This window comes from Ambystoma mexicanum, chromosome 9 (genome assembly GCF_040938575.1).
Source record: "Ambystoma mexicanum isolate Mex_15411 chromosome 9, UKY_AmexF1_1, whole genome shotgun sequence".
Taxonomy (NCBI): Eukaryota; Metazoa; Chordata; class Amphibia; order Caudata; family Ambystomatidae; genus Ambystoma; species Ambystoma mexicanum.
Genome location: NC_090931.1, coordinates 658,242,443 through 658,269,120, shown reverse-complemented (window position 1 = coordinate 658,269,120; position 26,678 = coordinate 658,242,443). Strand labels below are relative to the sequence as shown.

General features: G+C 47.5%; 1 protein-coding gene across 2 annotated transcripts in view; it reads right to left on the bottom strand.

Annotated features, from left to right (window-relative positions):
• Nucleotides 1–26,678, bottom strand: part of LOC138488459 (14-3-3 protein epsilon) — a 322,040-nt gene that overhangs the window by 98,765 nt on the left and 196,597 nt on the right. For both annotated transcript variants that reach the window (XM_069615433.1, XM_069615434.1), the window contains exon 4: nt 6,426–6,632. In XM_069615433.1, the coding sequence (XP_069471534.1) occupies nt 6,426–6,632 (207 nt within the window). The remainder of the gene's footprint in view (nt 1–6,425; nt 6,633–26,678) is intronic.

Genomic DNA, 26,678 nt, shown 5'->3' with positions numbered 1-26,678 from the left:
GAGGGAAGCCCCATCCTTCTCCTGCGACATGATTCGGCGCAGAGTAGGCATGATTGCCTTCTGGAAACTTCCAAGAAGAAACATTCGACAAATCCACCCTTGAGGGGCGAAGGAAGATGCTGAAAAATAGATCCCTGTTAGTCGGAAGAAACAATGGAGTACATGGGCTCAATTGAATAAAATTAATGTTTTCCTAACCAAAAAGCATAAACACAGAACGCTGAGCGAAACACAAGGACTCCCAACACTTGAACATGCAGTAAAAATCTGAGGAAGGCTGCCAGAGGAGGGGCTCAGGGAGACAGCAGTATGACCCAGCGCTCATTGATTGGTTTATAGGAGAAAGTGTAAAGGTGAAGCTGTTTTTTCTTTTACTGAGGATTCCCAGCCTGACTGGGAATATTCATGAGCTGTGAATCCATGCCAGAATGCTGGAGAACCAGTAGCTACCATAGATGCCCTTTTAACTTGGTTCATTTGGTATACACCATGGTCTATAAGTTTATATTAGATGTGTTCCAATTAGTCTTTGTTAACATTCTCAAATACTCCCAAGTTAAGGTCACATTTATATATTTAAAATCACAGTTGGCCCTAGGAGCCAAAAGTATCTCCTGGTAGCTGTTTCAAGCTACCTAGGCTCTACAATGCTAGAGGCAGGATCTAAGTAACTCCCAGCTCCCCTCAATTCCGAACCCTGCAGTACTTGCTTGGAACACAATGTGAGGGTAATGGTTGATTGAGGCAGGGTGTGGAGTTAATTGGCATTTGAAAACTGCTCCAGCCCTGATTCTTCTGTTTGTGCATGCATGATACAAGTACCACCTGATCTTGCCAAATACCTAGATTGGACAATGCTTGCTGTCTTTTTCCACTAGGAAACTACACTTCCCAAAGGCAGCGGAAAAAAGAAACCAACTGGAAATCTAAGCAGCCCACACAACTAAAGCACCACCAGTATCTAGACCCAAGCACACTGTCAAGCGCTTGATACTGCAGTGAAAACCCACAGGACTAAATTGTTACCACTGACTGGGCTGCAGAGCAGACGGGTCATCAATCTGGCATCCTGCCAACAAAGCAGCAACCACACGAACTGGGGCACAGACGGACTGTTGATGTAACGGGCCACCATTGCTGAGAACCGATCGACCTGTGCATCAGAAGGGGGGTAAGGCTTAAGGATCTTACTGTGTTGAAGATTGTAATCTTCCTATCAGCCGTGTCTAAAGTCTAACTGTTTAGCAGGTCACCTATATCTCTAACATAGCTGTGTTCAACACCAGACCCATTTGATCTGTCAGGCATAAGCCTCCCTCCTACTATACGGCACGCTCAATTTAACAGTGCCCTAGTTCAAACTGCATTGGAGACTGTAGGCCTCTGTCCTGCAATACAGGTTGCTCATATGTGACTGACCAACTCACACTTAGAGAGCATTACTATAGAGCGAGACAAAAATGACTGATTACTGTGGAATGATATTTTGATTAGGGGCTCAACCCTCAGAAGATGAGGGTTTCTTAGTTACGCACCTTAGGACAATTCTGTAGTTAGTAGCAATCCTTCTTAACCCCACATAGCTACCTCACCGTAGGGAACCTCGTCCAAGAAGACAGACATTAAGGACAACCACCAATAACACTCAACCATATAAACCCAAATACCTCACTCAAGACAGTAACTGAACAAGTCGGCAACACCAGCTGACACCACCAACTGCAGACAGAACTCAAAACTTTTAGCGGACAATTCTCTACACCCAAAACTACACCAGACAGCCAGGCCAAGAGGGGAGAAAAAAACAAATATCAACTCGCCATCAAAAAATATAGACCAAAACAACCCTCAAGCTTAAAATGCAGCGCAAACGACCTATACCAAGGGACAAAAAAGAAAGAAGAAACACTGGAACAGCAACAAAGACGACAGCAGAACACACTCCCACAGACAGGAACGAAAACTGAACAAACACTGAGAGAAGAGACAAATTCCTCTACTTAACATACCTCGCAAGCAACCGATCACCAGGACAAACCAACCCAACGCTAGAAACAGCAGATAACCAAACACAACCACGCAGAAGAATGACAACACTAGAAAGAACAAAAACATAAGACGCAATTACACTGTACTCACCAAAACAAGAGGAACTTCCACTCGACACCCACAATTCTTGTAAGAACCACCTGATTAAAAGTAAAACCCAAGACAGAAACAAGAACTTTGATGACAGACAACTGTACCAACACTTGAACTAGAGACCGACCAGAAAGGAAACCTCAACACCGATCAGAAGACGACTCCAACAATAAAGCCCAAACCACACCACTAAACTCCACTGCAATCTAATAAATGCAAGATCCATGTCAAAACACTCAGATCTTTGACCTACTCGATTATGACACCGACGTCCTATTCATCACAGAAACATGGCTGGACAACTACAAACTCACACTCCAAAACTTCCTCCCAACCAACTTCAAATGCCTTCAAATAAACAGAAAAAATAAAAGGAGGAGGCCTTGCAATAACACTCAAAGGACACCCGAAAATAAAAACAGAGAAACCTCTCAACTGTGAAACCATGGTCATACACCCATCAGCAAACCCAAAAACCAACACCACATTAATCCTGGTGGACAGACCACTAACTTATGATGCAACATTCGTCGCCAACTTCATAGAAGCCATCACCAACAAGCACCAACAAGCACTAACAAGCACCAACAAGCACCAACAAGCACCAACATCTAATCATCCGGGGGGACTGCAACATCTGGTTTGAAGAAAATCAGGCCAACTCCCAAAACTCACTGATGGGACAAATTACAACCATGAAACTAAAACAGCTGGTAAGAGGGGCAACACACTCTGCAGGACACACCCTCGACGCAATCTTCGCCAAGGAAAAACTTTCGCCACGGCACCACCGATACAAATACTGTGGAGTAACCATCTCATCACCCCATTTGTGATCAGACTACCAACTCTAGTCTGCACCCAACCTCCCCAAACTCAAGACCACCACAAAAAGAAACTGGAAAAGCATCAGAACAAGCAACCTATTCGAAATAGAGATGACCAAACCTTCAACTACAGAACTAGAGCTGGCTGACCTAGACGGGTAAGCAGAGCTACTACACAAATGGATTGCTGATGCAATTGTTAAGATCGCCCTGGAAAAATAATTCACCCCAACAACAAAACAAAAAGAAAAGCAATGGCAAAATGGCTCACCCAACTACTAAGCAGCATGAGGAAAAAAAAAACAAGATGGAACTGAAACGGAGGAAAGAATACAACGCAGACAAAAAAAAAAAAAAAAATACCAGAAACAAATCTGCGCATACAAGAAGGAAATACTAAAATGGCAAATAGAAGGCATTATGATTACAGAATCACCAATGCCACCAACACAAAAATAAATGTTCAACATCATTAAAGAAATGAGAAACCCGCCAGGCTGCAACAATACCCCACCTAAACTTTGCAACGACCTGGCAGACCACTTCAAGAACAAAATCAACATATCATACAAAACAGACCTACCAACCACAACATTCAACCAACCGGACCCAACACAGAGCCACAGCACAAACTCCAAAACTTACCTGAAATATCAGGAGAGGCATTAGTCTTGTTGGTAAAACACAGCAAGAAAGCAGGATCACCCATGGATCCCTGTCCCCTTGACATCTACAAAGCAATCTTCGCACAAGGAAAGCTGTCAGACTATTACAGAAACCTCCCAAATCTCTCGCTATCAACAGGAACTGTACCAAGAGCCTTCAAATCAACATATCAAACCACTTTTAAACACCACAAGTGGGGAGGTAGAAGACCTCTCCAACGACAAGCCGATCTCAAACATTCCCTACCCAGGAAAACACCTTGAAACTTACATATACAAATGAACCCAAGAACACGTAGAAAAACACCACCTGTTAGAACAAGCACAAGTCTGTTTCAGACCCGAAAGATTAATAGAAACAGCACTACGATCCATCTGGGATGACCTAAAAACCAACGCAGACGCCCAAACCACCTTAAACCCGATTCTGCTCGACCTATCCACAGCCAACCACGACACCCTAACCAAAAGACTAGAAAACATAGGCATAACGGACATGGCACTACTTTGGATTATATCATTCCTAGCTGACCAAACAGAAACCATATGGATAAAACCCTTCAAATCCACCCCACGAGTTAACGACTGGATTACCACAAGGGTCCTCACCATCACCACAGTACTTGAACATCTACCAGACTCCAGTAATCAGAATCTTCAGGAAATACATTACATGCTACAACTACACAGATAACTCAACTCATCTACAAAATCGCAGACACTCCAACCAATCACTCAACCCTAAGAGTGTCTAAAAGAAGCTTTCAACTGGATGAATGGCAACAACTTGAACATTTAACCCATAAAAGACAGACATGATTATATCCAAAAACCAAGAGAACACCACCTACATGCCATGTCTAACTGAAATGGGAACTGCACCAACACCTAAGCTAGTAAAAAATCTGGGCGTCCTGATGGACAACACCCTAACCTTAGAACCACAAATAAATGCCATCAAGAAATGGTTCCTCCACACTGCAAGAGGAATCCTACCTTTCCTCTCCTTCACCCACAAAACTCACAATCGTCGCTCTCATGGCAAGAATCGACTATGCAAATAGCCTCTCTCTCAGAATACCAGAATACCTCCTAAAGACACTACAAGGATCCAAAATACAGCAGCCAAACTGCTCCTCAAACTCTCCAGAGACCACATCACTCCAGCCCTAAAAACACTGCACTGGCTCCCAGTCAACATCGCATCACCTTCAAAACAATGTGCATAACACACCAGGCTATCGGCGGACAAGAAGCTGAATTCCTACAAAAGAAAATACAAACCAATGAGACTCCTCAGATCAAGCAACGAAATCCGCCTGGAACAAATACCATACCTTAGGGAAAAACTAAGGGGCTCCTACTTCTCCCACTTAGCCGCGAAAACCTGGAACACCCCGAAAGAAATAAACACCAAAGACTACCTACAATTCAGAAAATTATTAAAAACCTGGCTCTTGAATACCACAGATTCAAACTGAAACAATCGAACGCGAAACACAAAAAAGGATGACGCCGACACCCAGAGAAACTCACATAAGAGAGACAATGCCAAGTCGAATAAGACAAGCAACAGCCATGAGGACAGAAATCAGCATCCCTATCCAACCCCAGCCAGGAACCTCACACGCCTGATAATTGCTACCAGGTATCATACCTGTACAGAGTTGTGTGAATGTTAGCACTTGCCACACTTAAACTTAGCTATGGACATTGGCATGGGCATGGCCCATATGGAGTTGTGAATGAAGGCAGATGCCACCCCGGGACGTTATTGCAAGCGTTGGCTTGTGCCACATTTCTACAATAGCCTGCATAAACTAAATAGGAGGAACGCCAACCACCCACCACATATGGAGGGAGTAGCCTTGGCTAGTCTATACCTCACACCGACTGAATTGGGAATGCTCTCTGGGCCAGATCCAAGGGGCCCACAAACACCTGCCTGCCCCGCATACAGACAGGTGTCCGAGGCTGAACTTGGGTGAGGTTATGAATGCAAGTTAATGCCATGTGTAAAAAGGAACCATCGAACGGCCCAGGACAAACGCAGAGATGTTCCTGCACCCCTCGTGGAGAGAATGCAGAAGTTTAGCACCTCAGTTCCAAACAGCAATGCCAATTAACCAACCCACTAACAATTTCACCCCTCTGCATACACCACTCAAACTAACCAAACAACCACAAGCCTACAGCACAACAATCCACACAAACTTCACTACAATGCGACAACAAAAACCGCAGACTCTCACAACAGCACACGAGGATTGACTGTAAAACACCCGAAGCGCATCCAACTGACCCACCGGGCTGAGGCCGCCAACAGCACACAACTGCTCTCTTGCACTTTTCCAGCTTATTACCACTAACTCACACCCCCTTTCCTTTTTTTTCCAGACCCGCCAGAGGATAGTGTGCGGTGCAAATATCCTTTAACATTAGGGGTACCGATCTCTAGTGAAAAGTCTGTACTTGAGGAACACCTGTTTTAGGGAGAGCTTGCCCATCCCTAAATTGACAGCCATTACAAAGCTCCTGGACTACAAATTAACTTTTAAATGCCTTGGTGCTTGAGGACAGTCATGGGCAGAGTGTCATTTTGGGAGTATGGCTATGTATACTTTGGATGTGTGCAAAATGTATTAATTACAGCTTAAGTGCACTGCTGGCAGAAATGACAAATACAGGCATCAACAAAAATTACCATAGAAATCTTTAGTAATGCAGGAACCAGTCCAGTGGTCCACCAAATATTGCAATGGAGTCTAGCTTGCAAATTAAAATTAGTTACCTGCAGGCACGGTCCGGAGAGTTGAGAATTTCATAATAGAATACAGAGAAGTTCAGCGCCAAGCCAAGACGGATGGGGTGCGTTGGTGGAAGTTCAGTCATTGCAATGTCACTTGCAGCCTTATAAGCCACCAGGCTATTCTCTGCAGCTTCTTTCCTATCATTTGATGTGGCAAATTCTGCAAGATACCGGTGGTAGTCTCCTTTCCTGGGAGAAGGAAAAAAGATAAAGTTAACTATCCACCTTCAAATGTAATTCTGCCAATGGAGACCAACCACCTGACTGCACACATTCGACTAATCTCTCACTATCTCCACACCTAGTGTTAGGATGCTGCCACCATCCCGTAAATTGCACCGGCTGCACACATACTGAGTGCACCCAAGCACTATTCTACCCTCCTCTCTACTGCGGTCCCCAAGGGCGTTTAACGGACAAGCGATTTGAGGTCATACCAATGATATACAGGGTGCTATATAAAAATACCAAATATGCTTTGGCTCACAAAGCATAATGCTTTGGCTCACAAAGCATAATGCTTTAAAAACAATGCTTAAGAAATTAAGGCACTGTACCATTCAATGCACAGCTCCTTTTAGGTTGTCAGTTCCATTCTATGGAAAATATAGAAAATACATTTCCCACAACCACAGCTCTAGATTGAGTATTACAAATAAGAATAAAACAGGCTAACCTCAAGTGAAAAACCACCACTGAACAGGACGCTTCCAAAAACAGACTAGACAATTGTGAAAGTATCCCCTTTCACCAAAAACATTTTCAACAAAAAAAAACCTGAAACAAAATAAGCTCAAAAGAGCATGTAAAGACCATGTCCATTTATTAAGGTCACATGCAGGCTACAGCCTCCAATTACTGGCAACAGAAAACACTGAGTTACTTGCCAGTGACACTCGTTTCGGCACCTAAATATCAGTTCGATTTATATGCTTGGTTATCTAGGTGTCTGGTCTAGAATTATCTCCATTGAATTAAGCTGGGGGGGTGTGGGGGATAGGGGGGGGAGAGAGAGGGTGGGGGGAGGGGGGGTAGCTGTCGAGTGGAATCTGTTGTCCTTGGTTTAATGTCTTTGGGGGAACCTGTTTATCTCTTGTTGAAAACTTTCAATAAAAATAAAGTGGAAAAACAAGCAAACAAATTCATTACCGCTGGTAATGTTTCTTCGACTGGATGTTCCTCGCACGTATTCCTCATCCTGTAACTCCTTTCAGTCTCGTTAGCTTTGCAATTTTTTTGCGGTTGAGGGTGCTAATTCGATGTACCTGGAAGGCTTCCGTCCCCTCTAGAAGCGGACCGACATTCTATTTATAGCATGCACTGCGCCCGTTACTTTAGTTCCCTGGTTTTTGTGCCCTCCGTTTGCAAATGCCCAACGTTTGCAAAGTGAAAGACCAGGCACTCAAAAAACAAAAAGGTGTAATGCATGGAAATGGAGGGGTAAGCTGGAAGGGGCAATGAATATCTGGGAGGAACATTGTCAAATGAAGATTACCAGGAGTAAGTAACAAGTAACTTACTTGTAGCTATTGTTCTCTGGCATGGATTCACATGCGCATGAATATTCAGTCAGGCCGAGAATCCTCAGCAAAAGAAAACAGTTTCACTTTCACACTATATTTCTTCTCTAAACCAATCACTGTACTCTGGTTCATACTGCCCCCAGCCAATTACTACACTCTCGCCAAGCCCCTCCTCTGGCAGCTATCTTCAGATTTGGTAAGCACAAAAAGTGGCAAGAGCCGCAGAGTGGAAGTAGGGAGAATTCGCATATGAATGCAGGCCAGAGCCATGCTGGAGAACAGATACAGGCAAGTAACTTGTTCCTTCTCCAGTATGGGGTCTGGCATGAATTCACATGCTCATGAATAACAAGGTTACTTACCATAGTGACTACCTTACACCTAGTCCATAGTCCCCCTTCCTCCATATTTGTGGGACATTCCGTCCTTGGGGACGGGACCAGAGCACTTTTGTTAAAAAGCATATGTAAAAAAATGTTGTCCTCTTTTTATGCAGGGTACCACACAAGGCCATAAAACCGCCCACTTGAGGTCCGTGCATCGCCATTCAGTCCTTTCCTATCGCCAGTTCTGCTACCATTGAGCAACAATATAGGATACTTATTGGAGGGCACGGCTGGCGTATGGAGGAAAGGGCACCATGGACTAGTAGTAAGGTTGTCACTAAGGTGAGTAACTTGGTTATACTCCTACGTCCCGTCCCCTTTCCTCCATACTTGTGAGGAGTGCTTTGGAATTTCCCACAGGTAATACAGGTGGATGGAACCTCCTTACCGAAGAGGGTTTTTAAGAACAGCTTGACCGAATTGAGGATCGCCCCTGGAGCTCAGGTCCCAGCAGTAAAGCTTGCAAAAAGCTGATGGGGGAAGCCCACGTAGTTGCCATAGCAATTTGTCTCCCAAGGAACATACTTTTGGAAGGCAAGAGCAGCCGCTTTGCCACAAAATGGGCATGAATGCCTTTGAGGTTGAAGGCCCTGAATGGTATACGCTTCTGACATACAGGAGGCAATCCATCGGGAGATAGCCTTTGAAGCAGGTTTCCCTTTCGGGTCTCTGAACGTAAGAGTTGAGGAGCCCCCGAGTTCAGTTCTTTCCAGATAGAACTTCAGGGCTCATCTGACATGTAAAGATAGGTAACGAGATAGATTGATTCAAATGAAAATCAGTCACTACTTTAGGGAGGAAAGAAGGGTGAGTGCAGAGAACAACCTTATCCTCATGGAAGGTAAGGAACGGATGTTCCATGGACAAAGCTTGAAGCTCGCTTACTCGCCTTGCCAAGGTCACTGCAATCAAAAAAGCAACCTTCCAGGAAAGGTACTTTAGATCTGTCATAGCCATGGGTTCAAATGGTTTATGGCATAATGTGGTCAGGACCACATTTAAATCCCACTTTGGATGAGGATTGTGTACAGGCGGAAAAAGATGTAATAAACCTGCAAAATGCCTTTTTAAGACTGGTTCGTCAAAGAAAAGTAACAGGTGTCAGTGGACAGGTAGGCGGCAACAGCCGACAAGCAAGGCCGACAAGCAAGTCCTACAAGATCAGAATGCCCGAAGCAGCCAGATGGGAAATGAACGTAAGGACAGTGTCAATCATAGCATGTCTGGGGACCAGTGGCTTAGCTTAACACCAGTGACAAAAGCAGAGGCACTTGCTCCTATAACGAGACCTCACAGAAGGCTTCCTGGCCGCTTGGATAATGCGCATATTGTCTTCAGACAGGTTAAACTGCGCCAAGGAGTTGAATTCAGGCACCAGGCCGCCAAGCTGAGTGATTCTGGTGAGGGGTGCCACATCTGCTGATCACACTGGTGAAGCAGGTTGGCAATCAACGGCAGTCTGATCGGAGGACAAATCGACAGTTGCGGAAGTTCCCGAAAACTAGAATCTGGCTTGCCACCAAGGAGCGAAGAACAGTAGAGTGCAATTCGAGGTAGTCCTGAGCTTGCAGAGTGACCGATGAATCAGAGGAAGAGGCGCGAAGGCAAATTCCTTCAAGTTGTGCCACGGAATCTCGAGAGCATCCCCTAGAGAGGAGGCCCCAAGACGGTTCCTGGATGCATAAAGAGGAAGTTTCCTGTTTGTAACAGTTGCAATAAGGTCGACTTCTGGAGTGCCCATTGGCGAAAGATGGTGGAGACGACCTCCATGTTCAGTTCCCACTCGTAGCTGGACGCTGTGTCGGCTGAGCGAGTCTGCCGTCACATTGAATTGCCCTGAAATGTGTACCGCCAGTAGCCAAATGCTGTGCTGGATGGCCCATTCCCAAATCTGAATGGCAAGGTCTACAAGAGGTGGCGACATATCAACAAGCAGGGGGATACCAAAAGAAAGTAGTTTGTGCAGACGCGGACCACCCGGTTCGTGATGGATGGTTGGAAAGTGTTCAGCGCCAGAAAAACAGCCAAGAGTTCCAAATAATTTATATGACACTGCCCGTCCTGCAGCATCCATAGATCGAAAATCTGAAGATGATACAGAGTCACGCTCCACCCCAGAAGGGAGGAGTCCGTCGTAATAGTCACTTTTGGGCGGGGCTCCTGAAAGGAGGCCTCCACTGTAAGATTGTTGGTCGAAGACCACCATCGGTCAGTCATGCAGGATGGAACTGGGATCATCTTGGGATCCGAGTCCGAAGCCTGACACCAAGAGATCCGAAGAGCCAGCTGCGTACATATCATTTTGAGATGCGCAAGAGGAAATGCTAGTACACACGAGGCCATGAGGCCCAGAAGCCTCTGGAAACACAAAGCAGTCATGTGCTCTGACTGGATGAAGAGCTGACACATGGCGAATAGATCCGCAATCCTGACCGCTGTCAAAATAAACCCTGGATTGATCGATCGTGTTCCAACGGAAACCCAGGAAGGTTAGATTTTGGGAGACTGTCATGGAAGATTTCTGCCAGTTCACCAACAGCCCAAGATTGAACAGTAGCTGGAGGAGAGACTGGAGATTACTCCAAGCAGTCAGTCGACAAGTACTGCGTAGGAGCCAGTCATCCAAATAAGGATATAAATAAACACCCTGTAGCCGAAGGAAAGCTGCGATGACCGACATCTTTGTAAAGACATGCAGCACCGAGCTGAGACCAAAAGGGAGCACACTGAACTGGAAGTGCTCCCCACTAAGGGAGAACCGCATATAATTTAGATGGGGCCTTCATATCAGGATGTGCATATACACGTCCTGAGGTCAACTACATTGAGCCAGTTGCCCTTCCGAAGAGGACAGTTTGGCAAGCTGCGACCATCTTGAATCGCTCTTGGGGAAGAGAAGGGTTGAACTGGGAAAGGTAGAGGATGGTGTGCAGGCCAGGCTGGTTGGGTACTGAACAGACGAGCACAGAAGCCCTCCACTTGTTCCGAGGGGAGCAGGTTCCACCGCCCTGAGGTCTAGAAGCTTCTGAACCTCGGCTCTGAGGAGGTCCCGATCTGTTTGAAAGGAGGGTTGAAGAGTGGGGTGGGGGGAGGGGCAAGCGAACGCCCACCCGAGCGATGGGCAAAACCCTCTGGGGCGTCTTGTGCAACAGACAAAAAACCTCATTTGGCAGACTTGTCAGCAGGGAGACTACCTGCCCCTGGAGAGGAGGCTGATGGCCGAGAGAAAAACAGACCACGTGGACAGGTGCTGCCAACCGGCGGTTCCGTTCTGCGTGCCCAGCGGTCCTGGAACCCCCTGAAGCCAGAAAAGGATCAAGACAGACCCTGACCTCTGTATAAGGGGCCTTAGCTGGTACCTTTGCCAGGACTGAAAGATTTGGCGGTTTGGGTGCTTACCTTGGTCTTTATAAGTTAGTCATCCGTAGAGGAATGGAACAATTCCTAGCCATCGAAGGGAAGGTCCAGAACTTTATCTTGCAACTCCTTCGAAAACGTAGTCGCATGGAGCCACGCCTTGCGGAAGGGGTCAATTCCCACCATCAGGCTTCAATGTGAGGTATCCACATGGTGTGCCGCAGCTTCCAGGAGCCCTTCTACCAACACCCTGGCGTCCGACAAACCAGCTTTGAAGTCTTCTAGCCTATCCACAGGAATACACTCCTGGAAATCAGCCAACTCCTTCCACAGCTTCATATTAGCTGCAACTAGGATCAGTTCAGTATTTGCTTGGCGAAGTTGCAGTGCCGAGTTTGCAAAGACTTTCTTGCCCATCAAGTCCAGAATCTTGTCTTCCTTGGAGAGAATCTGAGCTACAGCCATAGAGGCCAGCTTCGATTGAAGCATGGCTGCACCTACCACCGTCCAGGAAGGGAGCAGACAAGATGCCAAGGCTATCTCCTCGGAGGTGTGAAGCCTGTAACGGGCGTCTATGCTTTTATTGATATGCAGCCCGGTGTGGGGCTTATCCCAGACCTTACGGGCCTCAGCCAAATTGTCCTTCTGGAGGAGACCGGTACGCTCTTGTGGTGACAAGGTGATCACTCTCGAAAGTATCCCTTCCTGCGGAGCAGGGGCCTCAGGTAATGGAACGTCGAGGAGGGCCGTCATATCCAGAACCTGGTCATGGAATGCTCTGACAGAGCGGGGCTGCTCATTGCTGTCCTGATCTGCTTGAGGGTCATCCAGCGTATCGGGAGCAGATGGCTTGGCAGCCGCAGGTTTTAAAGTGCTATCGCGTTCTACCGGTGTCTTCTCTATGGGAGGCGGACCAATAGAAAAGGTGGTACCACCGCAAGAGCTGCTGAGGTGGAAGGTGGAGCCAGAGGTTCACTGTAGATTTCCTTGAAAAGACCCTTTAAATACTCCTTCATAGGGTCAGAATGTATGAGCCTCTGATATTTCCCGAAAAATGTATCCTCTGATGAAGGCTTACACACTGGGGTAGGCAGAGGCCTCTCATAAGGGGCATACCCCCACGAACGCAATGAGAATGGTTGCCAAGAAGGCCCACGACCAATCGGGTACACAGACCGGTGGAGCAGAAGTAGGCAGAAGCGAGACAGTGGCATCCGAGCACGCCAGTCATAACGGGGGGGAACTGATTTTTACCATTCACTTGAGGTGATAAAGGCAGCTCAGCCCCAAAATTAATATTCCCAGCACCTGCTGTTGAGAACACAGGTGTAAGGGAAGATTCAAAAATGGCTGCCGTGGACCACGAGGGTTGGGCCGCCATTTTGTCGCAGCCTGAAGAGAACTGCGTCACGTGCAAATGAGGCAACCGCCTCCTCGGGCTGGTTAGGGGACTTCAGTAACACCTCAGCCTTGACACAAGGTTCCTCTGCATAGCCGGTACTGGGGGGTCTCTGAGGTTTACTGGACATCTTGGAGGTGGCCCCAAAATTAGCCTCCAGGAGGAGGAACCTCGGTAGAGCCGGTAACAGGAGTTACGGTTTATTACCACCCTCTTAGCCCCCCTCGACAGAACCGGTATTATTGCAACCCCGATTGTGGAAATGCTGAGGAATCACCCTTACAGACAAGACCTTCGGAGCAGGTCCCTCGGTTTTGTCTGTACAGACCTTGGCCTCAAAAGAGGTATCTCTGGTTTCGTCACGGTTTGTGTAACTAGACTGAAGTTTAGCACCTGACCGGTGAACCTCAGAACGTGGTCCAGTCTTCGCAGGTCTGACGTGGGAACCCTCAGAGAAAACTCTGGTACGCCTATTAGTCCTGCAAGGCACCTCAGGGAAAAGCCTGGTGGTAGAGCTGCTTAAGCCACTGCCCCCCACCCCCTGGACCGAGAAGACCCCAGGAAAGGGTCCTCCAGCCGGGGTGCCCTAAAAAGTAAGGAACGTACTGGACGTCTCTTTTCATCGATGAAAAGCTGAAGGTGAGGAATACACTGAAAGACGTCCTCCCACCAAAGATGTCCTCCCACCAAAGAAGACGGCGCTGGAATGCCCGGAGGGAAAGGGAATCGTGTAGAAGCACAAATCCCACTGGCGGTCCAGCCAGAGACACTCCAAGCAGAGATAATGGGGACCCGCCCTAGCAAAGCGAAGTTCACATGAAGAACAGGACATAAATCCCAGAAGCTCTGGCATAGATTAAGGACTAAGCGACCACAGAACTGGAGCAGGAGATAAGGACAACGGGAACAAAAAAACTTCCCGCAAGTGTCCGACCGCGCAGAGAAAAGCACTGAAGGGCGATGCGGAGCTCAGGAGGGCTGGGTTACAGCGCGTGCAGTAACCCACGTAAAAACAGAAGGACTGTTTTAACATAAGTGCTCCTATCCTATCCCGAAGGACGGAATGTCCCACGAGTATGGCGGAAAGGGGACGAAACGTAGGAGTATAAAGAATACATAGCAGTACAACACAACCACGGTAGGTGGCAAGGCTCAACAGAAGCAATTACTCTCGGGAACAGGCTCGCCTTCAAGCTAACCGGTTGCGTAGCACTGCTTGGACGACCCTAGACTCCTCTCTGGGCTCTTTGTCTATGCAGTAGGGGGAAGGGGGGGGTTATGGGGGGGTGCGCGTATAGGTGTGTAGATCTCCACGTAGCAGTCCTGCACATGTCTAGCAGGGGCCCACCAGACAGGAATGTTGTCGCAGTGATCGCGCTGGTGGAATGGGCCCTGAATGCCAGGCAGCGGTCGGTTTACCACCTGATGACAGGGCATGATGCAGCCGGAGAGCGACCGCGAGATGGAAGCCATGCGGTTCACAGGACCAAAGTTCACAAACAGTTGAGACATCTTCCGAAAACTTTGCGCGTGCCACATAGCACCTCAGAGCATGAGCAACGTCCAGCAAGTGCAAAGTCCTTTCAGCCAGCGACAGGTTTCGGAAAGAATGGAGAACACCGGCAACACCAAAGGCTCGTGGAGGTGGAATTCCAACGCAACCTTTGGCATAAATGAGAGGTGCGTCTACAACACCACCCTCGATTTGTGAAAAGTCAGATTTGCAGGAAAGGGCATGATCTAACCTACCCTCCTTGCAGGGGGCGATTGCCACGGAGAAAAGTTTTCCAGAGGAACTTCAGGGGTCTGATGCTTAGGCTCGAAGGCTGCCCCCATCACTCCCATCCTCCCCCTCACCATTAGCCTTGTTAGCACCACATTGAGTTGCCACGACGGGGCGGGATCAATCAAAACAGTCCTTTGAGGAACTCATGACAGTGGGACCAAAGATAAAATTGTCCCGAGACCTGGTGTAGCTGGAGATGGCCGCCAGATGCACCTTGATCAAGGCGCGCGCCAGCACCGCCTTGGCCAAGGACAACAAGTATGGAAGCATCTGCAAGGCCTGCGAACTCTAGGGCTCCAGGAGCCAAGCTCTCAGGATCAGCAAGCCTGGGTCGTGATGGATTGCGCCACTTCAAAGGAGACGCCGACAGGCTGAAAAAGTGGGTGCTAGGGCAGCTACCACCATCCTGCATTGGCACTGAGTTGATTGATGACTCGCAGCAGGAGAGGCAACGGAGGGGACGAATATAGCAACAGGCCTTCCCACGGGAAGGAGAACGTGTCCCCCATGCTCCTTGGCTGTTGGAACCTGCTGGCGAATTTCTGGCATTTGGACTTATTCGCAAACAGATCGATCTGGGGTCTGCACCACTTCAAGATGTGGTCCATCTGATCCTGTCGAAGTTCCCACTCGTGGTAGGCACGGAGCTCCCTGCTGAGGGAGTCTACAATGGTGTTCGACTCCCGACGGAAAGGAGATGAGGAACATCTCTTGGCGATGGCCCAGAGCCACAAGTCCTGCGCCTCTTTCGAGAGTGCTGGGGAATGTGGTGCATCCCCCCACCCCCTGTTTCCCAACGTAGAACATTGCAATGGTGTTGTCCGTGAATATCCTCACCACTTTGCCCTTGAGGGATGTAAGGAACGACTTGAGGGCCCAAATGCCTGCAGATCCAGGATATTGATGTGGAGATCCCTCTCATACAGCAGCCACAGGCCTCTGGCATGGAGACATTCCGGTGTGGGCTCCCCAGCCCTCCAGGGAAGCATCTGTGGTGACCATCTCCTGGTATGGGGGTCCTGAAATCCTGTGCCCCTGGCGATGTTGGAGCGTGCGCGCCCCACCACCTTATCGCTTGGCAGAAATCTGCATTGAGAGCAATCTTGTCTGAAGCTTCTGGAAACCAAGATCCAGCGAGTGTCCAGGAAATCCTGAAGGGGGTTGCACCGCAGAGGTCTTAGCCAACAGCTGTTGCACCATGTCCAGCAAGGGCACTATTATTCTGAGAGAGCCGCCAGGCAGGAGCCAGTGTGGAGGCTGGCCACCAGGAACAGCAATGGGATCAAGCAGGAATGGATAGTTGACGGAGAACCCCACATCCATCAGCAGTCGACGGCCGTCTCCCTTGACTGAGCAGGTGAGCCAGTCGAGGTATGGGTACACATGTATTCCTTGGAATTGTAGATGGGCCACCACTGGCGACAGGCACTTCGTAAACACCCTGGGCGCAAGGCGAGGGGCCTCAAATTGGTAGTGGCTTCCCTGTACCGCGAAGCGCATTAACTTCCAATGCTTCTCTTTTTTTTTATTTGTTTTGGCACAAGCCTTTACAAAATAATAAAATTATAAAATTTGCATGTGCATTTCATTGTTATCCACCAACCCTGCTAAATGTTCCTAATTTTTGCTGGTTCCAAATTTACAAATACTTCTACTTTATATTAGATTGTCAGGCCACTTTCCATTATGACCTGGGTTGCTGCAAACATCAATGCAGCGTTGGTGCCCGAGATGATTCTATCCCAGAGGAAGTCTGTAACTATGTCTTCCTCCCTCCGCACGAGATCTCTAAAAAGTCTAAATCGTAGTGGCCATGTGCCTTCACAATCCATTAGTACATGTCTTAGTGTTTGTTTGGCAGGGTTTTCACAGACTGAGCATAGTTTTTTTGCCATGTCTCCTTGGTTGCGTTTCACTAGAACAGCACCACAATGGACAAGGTTCAGTCTCATTCTAAGGACGTCTGAACGCAGTTTCCTATTGGGAGACTTCAGGAGATATCGGGAGGGACACCAGAGTTTTTCTCCTTTCAAGAAGGTGTTTTGTGTTGGGTCTTCTCTTACTTTTTCTACCGTTTTAATCCAGTCCCATTGTTCGAGTTTTTTTTACTTTAAGTGGATTTAGGGTCAAGATCTCTTCGTTTAGATCTACTGCATCCAGTCTTTCCATCGTTTTCTCTTCCAATGAGGCGAGGATGGTTGATCTCTTTTGTAGAGCTTCATGTCTTAGATCTCCATACATTGTCGAGTCTTTACTTGTTATTATTTCTCGATATAATGATATGAGCTTCCAATCTGCCATACAGTTCAGTGATTTTAGACCTAATTCAAATCTCAGACTATTTAAAGAGGCACAATTTGGGAGGCCCAGAGCTTTTTTCCATAGATGGCCCTCAAAGTTGTCCCAGTTTGTAAACCAGAGATCCGGCTTTGCTTCTAAGCCATATAGGATGACTGGTACCACTTTGGCTAGATAGAACTTCACCAATGGGAGAATGGAGAACTTGCAAAATGTATAGTTTAGCTTGATCATTTGTGATGTGAATTGTTTGACTTTCGCCCTGATTTCGTTTTCTGCTTTGTATATTGCTGGATGAGCATGGATGTTATATCCCAGGTATTTTATGGTTTCAACGGTTCTTATCTGTTCTCCCTCCCATGTTCCAGTTTCTGCATTTTGTTTTTGATAGTGGATGTTTAAAGATCAAAATGTTTGATTTGGCTGGATTAACTGTCAATTTATTTAGTTCCACGTATTCATTCATTTTATCAAGTAGATGCTGTAAACCGACCGGTGTTCTGTCGAGGAGAACTATATCGTATGCATATGCAAGCCAACAGATCTTCCTCCCATTTAACATTGGGCTTAACAAAGCAGATGATTGCAAAAAAGGGCCCATATCTGCCAAGAACAGATTGAAGAACAGGGGCACTCCCAGGCAGCCTTGTCTTACCCCTCTATTCACTTCAACCAGTCTTGAGAGATGTCCCATTGCATCAAGCCGTATTCTCAAATTAGTAACTTTATATAGCTCCACTAGAATTGATAATAGTGGTTCTGGCATTCCCCATTTTCGGAGAATTTCCCAAAGTAGTACTCGTTCTACCTGATCAAATGCTTTGGAAAGGTCTATCCAAGCTCCATACATTTGTTTTTTTCTCCCCTCTTTTTTGTTAGTTTAGGATATTTAGGATCAGGCCATTAATGGATGTTGAGTGGCCTTTGCGGAACCCTGTTTGATAGCGTGATAAAATATTGGATTCTTCAACCCATTTCATGATGTGATTCAGTAGAAGTTTCATGAAGATTTTACTTTCAATGTCCAGCAGTGCTATTGGTCTGTAGTTACTTGCTATTCTCCGATCCCCAGTTTTAAAAAAGGGTACTATGAGAGCCGTTTTCCAAGAAGCTGGGAATGTTCGTTGTTTTACTATTTCCTTGAAGAGAGTGGATAAGAGTTTTGACCACAGCACTGGTTCATTTCTCAATGCCTGGTAAGTCAGGCCATTTAGTCCCGAAGCTTTAGATGTTGATGAGTTGGCTATGATTGAGTATATCCTCCTCCTTAAAGTTTAGTTGCCAGTGGATATCTTTTTTTGTTTTTGAATTCGCAGTTGATTTTACTCTTGAATGTTTCTGTCAGATATCTCACCCAATTATCTTCTGACACTAGATTACATAATGATTGTGTCTGGTCCCCTTCGAATTTGTTCAATATTTCCCAGAAGTTCTTGGTGTTTCTCTCTCTAAGGGTGCTAAGTATATGCTCGCCATCTGTTTGCATCCAATGGGCTTTGTGCGAAATTGACCACGATTTATAATTTGCTTTTTGATTTCTTATCTCCATTTTTCCAAATGAGTATCCTGCTCTTTTTATATCTCTTAGAGCTTTTCTATGCTCTCTTTTTTTTCTATGTGTGAGTTCATCGAAGGCATGAAGATGTTTCTGTTTGGTTTCTCCCGCTAAATATTTGGGCGTTAGAGTTGTCCATAGAAAATTGGTAAATCGTTCTGGGTCACATTGCCTTTTCCAAAAATGTTCGGGGAGCCCTTTAAGTTTTCCATTTAGTTTGATTCCCCCATCTTTATATTTTGTAACTGAGTTTTCCTTTTTTACCTTCTAGCAGCTGAAGTTCTCTTTCAGCCTCCGTTGTTATAATATTTTCAAATGACAGCTCCAATCTACTGTGATCACTGCCTAACTCCTGTTTTATTTTTAGAGTAGAAGGCAAAGCATGTAGGGTTTTTGAAACGAAAATATAGTCTATGGCGGAGGATGTATTCCCTCTTCTCCAGGTTGTGTATGGTTCTTGGTCGCCTTCTTGTGTGCACATTACCATGTGAAGATCCCATTCTTCCATAAATTCCTGCCACTTTTTCCCCTGACTGATTTTCCCTTGAGACATTCGATTTAAGCCTCCTTTTTGGGGATGTAGGCAGTTTGCATTAAAATCTCCTGCCATCACGATTTTACAAGCGGCTAAGGTTGTTTTTAGTAGTTCGAATAGTGCTGCTAGGTTTTCTAAGAAGCAATTTAGTTTCGATGTTGCAGGGTTCCAGTAAATATTTACAAAGACCCAAGTTGTAATAGTTTCTTGTAGTTTTACTTCGGCTCTACATGCTTGGATACCCTGGGGATTTTTCCATATTTGTGACATTTTTAAAAATTTTATTTTTTAGTGCTATCAATAGTCCTCCTGAGGGACGTCCTAGTGGTTTTTGCGCAGCTGATAGACAGTAAACTGTGTATCCTTCAATATTTAGTGGGTTTACCAGCCAGGTTTCTTGCAATAGAACAACATCTCCCTGGCTAAATAGATGTGATCGTGTTTCTTTGCTTCTAATGACACTTGAGCCCCTTGTATTCCAACTAAAAATATTTACATTGTTCCTTCTAAAGACGCTGTGTGCCTAGGCCCAGTTTCTGTAATACTTCTGTCAGTATTTCTGGGAGGAGCAAAAGAGTTGTCTTTTTCTTTGAGATCTTTTTCTGAATTTCCTTTCTTTGTAGTAATCGCCTCATTTTGGGGTATTTTTCCTTTGGTTGAATGTATTGGGTTGTATTGTTTACTCATAACATTGTTTTCCTTGTCACTGCATGAGACCTCTAACCCGTAGGATTCTAGTTCAACTGAGTTTTGTAGAATATCATTTTTTGCATTCTTAGAGGACAAGAGTTCAACCAAAAATGGATCAGATGACAGTGGGAATTTCACGCTCTCGATGTCTTTAGATTTGAAGGAGTGAAGATTTGCAGTTTTTTGTATTATGTCTAAAATCACTCCCCGATTCAAAGCTTTGTGGCGTCCCTGATTTGATCGTAGTCTCAACCATACCCTATGGATTTTGTTTTCCAACGTTGTATTTTGGATTGGTTGATCACATGTTACCGAGGAGTATTGGGACCCTATTTTATTTTCCTCGTGATGTGTAAGAATGTCAAGCCTAACAAATTTTCCTTCTCCATTTTGAATTTTAATATCATTTCCTTCGGGTATGTTTTTTCCCATCGTATTTGTTGAGGCCGATGACTTAGGAAGATTTGATCTAGGATCCTTGATGGCCACTTGCTTCTTTGATAAGAAAATTGGGGCAATTTTTATGTTTTCATATTGATGTATAGCAGTAGTTTTGCTAACAGCTTTATTTTTTCCAGGCTGGAGGTTTTTTTTAATGAAGATAGGAGCCCATTTAACTGCTTTTGTTATAGTCTCTTTTTGGTGTTGTGTATCTAAGTTATTTTTTACTGGTAATTTCTCCAGGTTTAGTTGCTGTTTCAATTCCTTTTCATCCTCTGATTTTCTTTTTTAGGTTGTCTTTTTGCCCTATCTCCTCCTCTGTTTGCAAACCAATACTTGCTTTTGTTATTAAGGCTATGTCATCCAATTGTTTTTCTTCAATCGTTTTGGTTTTTGCAGAGACTTCAGTCCTACTTTTCTGATTCCCTTTTCCATATTTGTTTTTTTTTTTTAGCCGTTGTAAGGAGCTTTAGGATCTTCTAGAATGCTTTCTTGTTCTTCACTGTACCTAGTTGATCGCATTTGTTCTTGTGCGTTTCCTTTCTCTTTTCTGTTTTGGTTTATTCCTTTATTATGTTTCCTTTTTCCTCTTGGTTGTGTGGATTTGGATCTCTCTTTGCAAGGCAATTCCTTCTTTTTCTTCTCCCTCTTGATGTTTGTTCTCCTAGTTCTTGCCATTCTTGCATTTGTCCCGTTTGAATGCTTTTTTTGATTTTCAAATCCTTTTTTTTGCGGGTTTTTTCCAACTTCTGCGTCTTCCTCTAGTACCGTTGCAAGTCTTAGAAATTCTTCCATTATGGATTCTGAAAGTGGTGAATCAAGTGAGTATTCCTGAATTTTTTGTGGAGTTTTTTCTTTTTGGGTTGGGAACGAATGTCCTTTCAAAGTTAATGGAACCTTTTGTAGCAGTCTATTGTTTTGTTTTCCAGTTTCATTTGTTTCCTTCAATGATTGCTGGATGGATGCGATATCGAGTCCTTGCTTTATAGTCTCGAGGTTTAAGGCCTGAATTTGGGTGCTTAATTTTGTATTAATAGCATTCCCCAAACCCACTAGAGTGGAGTCGCAGAGTGTAATTTCTTTTGTTATTTCTAACAATGTTCCATTTTGCGATTGAACCTCTCCTTTTAACATCTCAAAGACAGACCAATGAGCCAAGAACACAATTCAGGGCTTTCAATGTATCTGCATTTACGTTTGTTTGTGCTTTCTCCTCGTTTTTTGTGTCTGTTTCCCTTTGTCCCTGAAAAAGCTGTGTGACATTTGCTGTTAGCTGTGAGCTTTCAGGGATTGGAGAAGGCACTTTATCCTCCTCCTGGCATACGGGGCCTTCTTTTTCCAGATTTGTTGATATCGTGTGTATTTCTGTGCTAGACGTAGGGGTTTGTGGGTTCCTTGGGTCTTCCCAAAGAATGAGTGATTCACCTTCAATGTCACTATGGCTTTTATGTCGCTTTTTCCCAAAAAAGTTTTCTATTTTACTTTGCATCCTTTTTGTTGTGGTGTATTCCAATCCCCGCTTCCAATTTTGCATTATAGCGACATGTAGATTTTTCTCTGTTGGACTTTACTGGTGTGCTATGTTTTCCTTCAGCATGTACCAGTGCTTGGATTTGCAACGGGGTGTTTAAATTTACATTCTCCTGAGCATGTTGAATAGTTGGTGTGCTTGCTATGTCGTTTTGGTTTAAATAAGATCCATCCCCTGCCCCTTCCATTTCTTTTGTACTGCGTAGTCTCATTCAACTTATTGTTTAGTTGATTGACAAACAATATACACACTACGGATTGGCTAAGTGGAGTTTAAGCAGAGTGTACCAAAGAATATTTCATAAAACTTAAAAAGATTAGAGACTTTCTACGAACAGGGGCGCTTGCTGCTAAGGATTTTTATATCTTGATAGTATCTTAAATATATCTTATCGGGGATCAAAGATGTGTTTTTTGTTGCGAAACCTGTTTTGCGATCCTAACGTGATCAAAGGAAGTAATATCCCGCAGTTTCACGTAGGGTCTTGGGTGTATTATAGTAATTAGATCATATGGTGTGGGATCTTACCTCACTAGCACCTCATATGATGCTAGGTTAAACAGGTTCCGTCTCGGTTCCGATGTTAGAATGCGGCGCACTCGCGCAACAGCCGCACAACAGCCAGCGCCCTTGACCCCGCCGGGCTTAACGCCGCAAGGGTGGTTGGCTCTGTGCTTAGTAGCTGGTAAGGTCACGTGATGAGTCACGTGTGCTGGCCGGGTCCCGCCTCCTCCAGGAAGCGACCTCACGCGAGCAAAAGCACCTGGATGGCTCGCAGTTTCTGCAAAATGCAGATTAGATAAACGTTCATTTTCAGCTAAGTGAAAGCAGGTTTTCAGGCAGCAGTATTCGCCGCTCGGCTGGTTGGCTCTGTGCTTTGTAGCTGGTAAGGTCACGTGATGAGTCACGTGTGCTGGCCGGGTCCCGCCTCCTCCAGGAAGCGACCTCACGCGAGCAAAAGCACCTGGATGGCTCGCAGTTTCTGCAAAATGCAGATTAGATAAACGTTCATTTTCAGCTAAGTGAAAGCAGGTTTTCAGGCAGCAGTATTCGCCGCTCGGCTGGTTGGCTCTGTGCTTTGTAGCTGGTAAGGTCACGTGATGAGTCACGTGTGCTGGCCGGGTCCCGCCTCCTCCCGGAAGCGACCTCACGCGAGCAAAAGCACCTGGATGGCTCGCAGTTTCTGCAAAATGCAGATTAGATAAGGAACAAGTTACTTACCTGTAACTGTTGTTCTCCAGCATGGGTCTGGCATGGATTCACATGCTCATGAATATTCCCCGTCGTCAGGCTGGGAATCCTCGGTAAAGAAAAAACCAGTATCAGTTTCGTTTCTGATCTGTCTTTCGTAGTAATAACCAATCACTGGTCTCTGCGTCATACTGACCACAGCCAATGACTGCCCTCTACCTAAGCACCTCCTCCGGCAGCCATCTTCAGATTTGGAAGCACGTGAAGTGGCAGTATGACCAAGTGAAGAGCCGCAGAGGGGTAGGCGGGAGGGTTCGCATGTGAATCCATGCCAGACCCATGCTGGAGAACAACAGTTACAGGTAAGTAACTTGTTCCTTCTCCAGCATGGGGTCTGGCATGGATTCACATGCTCATGAATAAAGAATACATAGCAGTACCCACATGCACAACCACGGGAGGTGGCAAAGGCTCAACATTAAGCATCACATTAACTCAACATTAAGCATCTTACCTCCTCACCAGGCTCACCTCAGGCGAACAGGTTGCGCAGCACTGCTTGGCCGACCCTGGACTCCTCCCTGGAATCCCGGTCGACGCAGTAGAATTTCGTGAAGGTGTGCGTCGACCTCCACGTAGCAGCCCTGCATATGTCCAGCAGGGGCACACCAGATAGGAACGCCGTGGTAGCTGCGATCGCTCTGGTGGAATGGGCTCTCGGACGGCCAGGCAGCGGTCGGTTTGCCAACCGGTGACAGTACATGATACAGCCGGAGAGCCATCTGGAGATGGAAGCCTTCGAGAGAGCCTTCCCCTGATTGACAGGTCCAAAGTTCACAAAGAGTTGTGACGTCTTCCGAAAACCCTTCGTGCGGTCCACGTAGAACTTCAGCGCTCTAGCTACATCCAGCGAGTGCAAAGTCCTCTCAGCCGGCGACGAAGGCGACGGGAAGAACACAGGTAACACCAAGGGTTCGTTGAGATGGAAGTCCGACGGTACCTTGGGCATGAAGGAGGGGTGCGTCCTGAGCACTACCCTCGTGTCGTGGAAAGTCAAGTACGGGGCCTTGCAGGAAAGGGCCTGGATCTCTCCCACTCGTCGTGCGGAGGTGATGGCCACGAGAAAAGCTGTTTTCCACGATAGAAACTTCAACGGGGCCGAGTGCAGAGGCTCGAACGGAGGTCCCATGAGCTTGGTCAGCACCACGTTGAGCTCCCACGCCGGGGCCGGAGCCTTCACCGGCGGGAACGATCTGAACAGTCCCTTCATGAACTCTTTCACCAGACGATGAGACCACAAGGACGTACGGCCCGTGGTTCTGGTGTATCTGGAGATCGCAGCAAGATGAATCTTGATGGACGCGTGTGCCAGACCAGCTTTGGCCAGCGTCAGCAGGTACGGCAGTACTTGGGGAGCCGTAATCCGTAGAGGGTTAATCTTCTGTGCGTGGCACCAGACAGAGAACCTCTTCCATTTGTGTCCGTAGCATTTAAGAGTCGAGGACGCCCTGGCCTTTGCAAGAACCTCTCTGCAATCGGCCGGTATGTCGTATCCTCCAAACTCTAGCGCTGCAGGAGCCAGGCCTGCAAGTTCAGCGACTTCGGGTCGTGGTGGAGGATGGCGCCTCCTTCCCTGGAGAGTAGATCCGCGTCCGCCGGCAGCTTGATCGGCGGGGACGCTGACAAGTCCAGAAGGTCCGGGAACCATATCTGCCTCGGCCACGCAGGTGCGACGAGGATCATCCTGCACCGTGACCTCTTGAGCTGGTTGACGAGCCGGATTAGCAGAGGCAAGGGAGGGAACGCGTAGAGGAGCAGGCCCTCCCAGGGGAACGAGAAAGCATCGCCCATGCTCCTCGTCTGGGGAAACCTGCTGGCGAACCTCCGGCACTTGGTGTTCGTCGCCGTCGCGAACAGGTCGATCTGGGGTGTGCCCCACCGTCGGAAGAGGCGATCCACCAGATCCTGCCGTAGTTCCCACTCGTGGCACGAGCGCAGCTCCCTGCTGAGTGAGTCGGCGATGGTGTTTTTTATCCCTGCCAGATGAAACGGCACCAGAAGAATCCCTTGGGCGACGGCCCAATGCCACAGGTCCTGCGCCTCCTTGGACAGCGCTGGGGACCTGGTTCCGCCCTGTTTCCTGATGTAAAACATGGTGGTGGTGTTGTCGGTGAAGATCCTCACCACCTTGCCCTTGAGGGACGGAAGGAAGGACCTGAGGGCCCAAAACACTGCACGGAGCTCCAGGACGTTGATATGCAGGGACTTCTCCGTCGGGAGCCAGAGTCCCCTTGCGTGCAGATTTTCGGTGTGCGCTCCCCACCCTTCTAGGGAGGCATCCGTGGTCACAGTCACCTGGTGGGCTGGGGTCTGGAAGTCCATGCCCGCCGTCAGATGCGCGCGGGTGCCCCACCACCGTATCGCTCGTCGGAAACTCTCGTCGAGCTTGATCCTTTCCTCGAAGCTGCCCGTCGTCTGGATCCAGCGCGCATCCAGGAATTCTTGCAACGGGCGCATCCGGAGCCTGCATATGGGAATGAGGTAGATGCAGGAAGACATCATCCCGAGGAGGGACTTGATGGACCTCACTTTGGCCGCGTCGGCCACCAACATCCGTTGCACCTTGCCCAAGATGGTCCTGGTCCTCTCCTCCGACGGGGAGGCCAGAAGGGACACTGTCGAGCCTCGCTCCCAGAAACAGTGCGACTTGCGCGGGCACCAGGTGGGATTTGGCGTAGTTCACGGAGAATCCCAGGTCCGTGAGGAGTTGGACGGTCCTTGCCGTGTGGACCACGGCGAGCTCCCTCGTCTTGGCACGGATGAGCCAGTCGTCCAGGTAGGGGTAGACGTGAATCCCCTCGCGGCGCAGCTGCGCCGCCACCGGTGCGAGGCACTTGGTGAAAACCCTGGGAGCCGACCGTAGTCCGAAGGGAAGGGCTTTGAACTGGTAATGACGCCCTTGGACCACGAATCTGAGGAATTTCCGGTGCCCCTTTAGGATGGGAATGTGGAAGTAGGCATCCTCCAAATCCAACGACGATAGGAAGTCTCCTTCCTCCAGCTGACCCAGGACGTGCTGGAGGGTGACCATCCGGAACTTCTGCGCCTTGATGAACTTGTTCAGACGTCGCAGGTCCAGGATGGGGCGCCATCCTCCCGTCTTCTTCTTCACGAGGAAGTATCGCGAGTAGACTCCGGAGCCCCGAAGCCTCTTTGGGACGAGTTCGATGGCGCCCTTTCTGAGCATCGCCTTTACCTCCAGGAGAAGTTGAGGGACGTGAAGTTCTTTCCTGGCCACGGGGGGGACGCGCGGACACCTTCTTTGAAATTCGAGCGCGTGGCCCCGGGCCAGGGCGTCCAGCACCCAACGGTCAGTGGAGATGGACTCCCACACGCTGACGAAGCCCGCCAGCCGGCCTCCCACCGGGGTGCTTCGGTGGGGGCCCGACCCCACGGCCGGTTCAATCCTGCTTGGACGCGGCCTTGCCGCCTTGACCTCCTTGGCGACGACGGCGGGGTCCGCTAAACTTGCCTTGTCCTCTG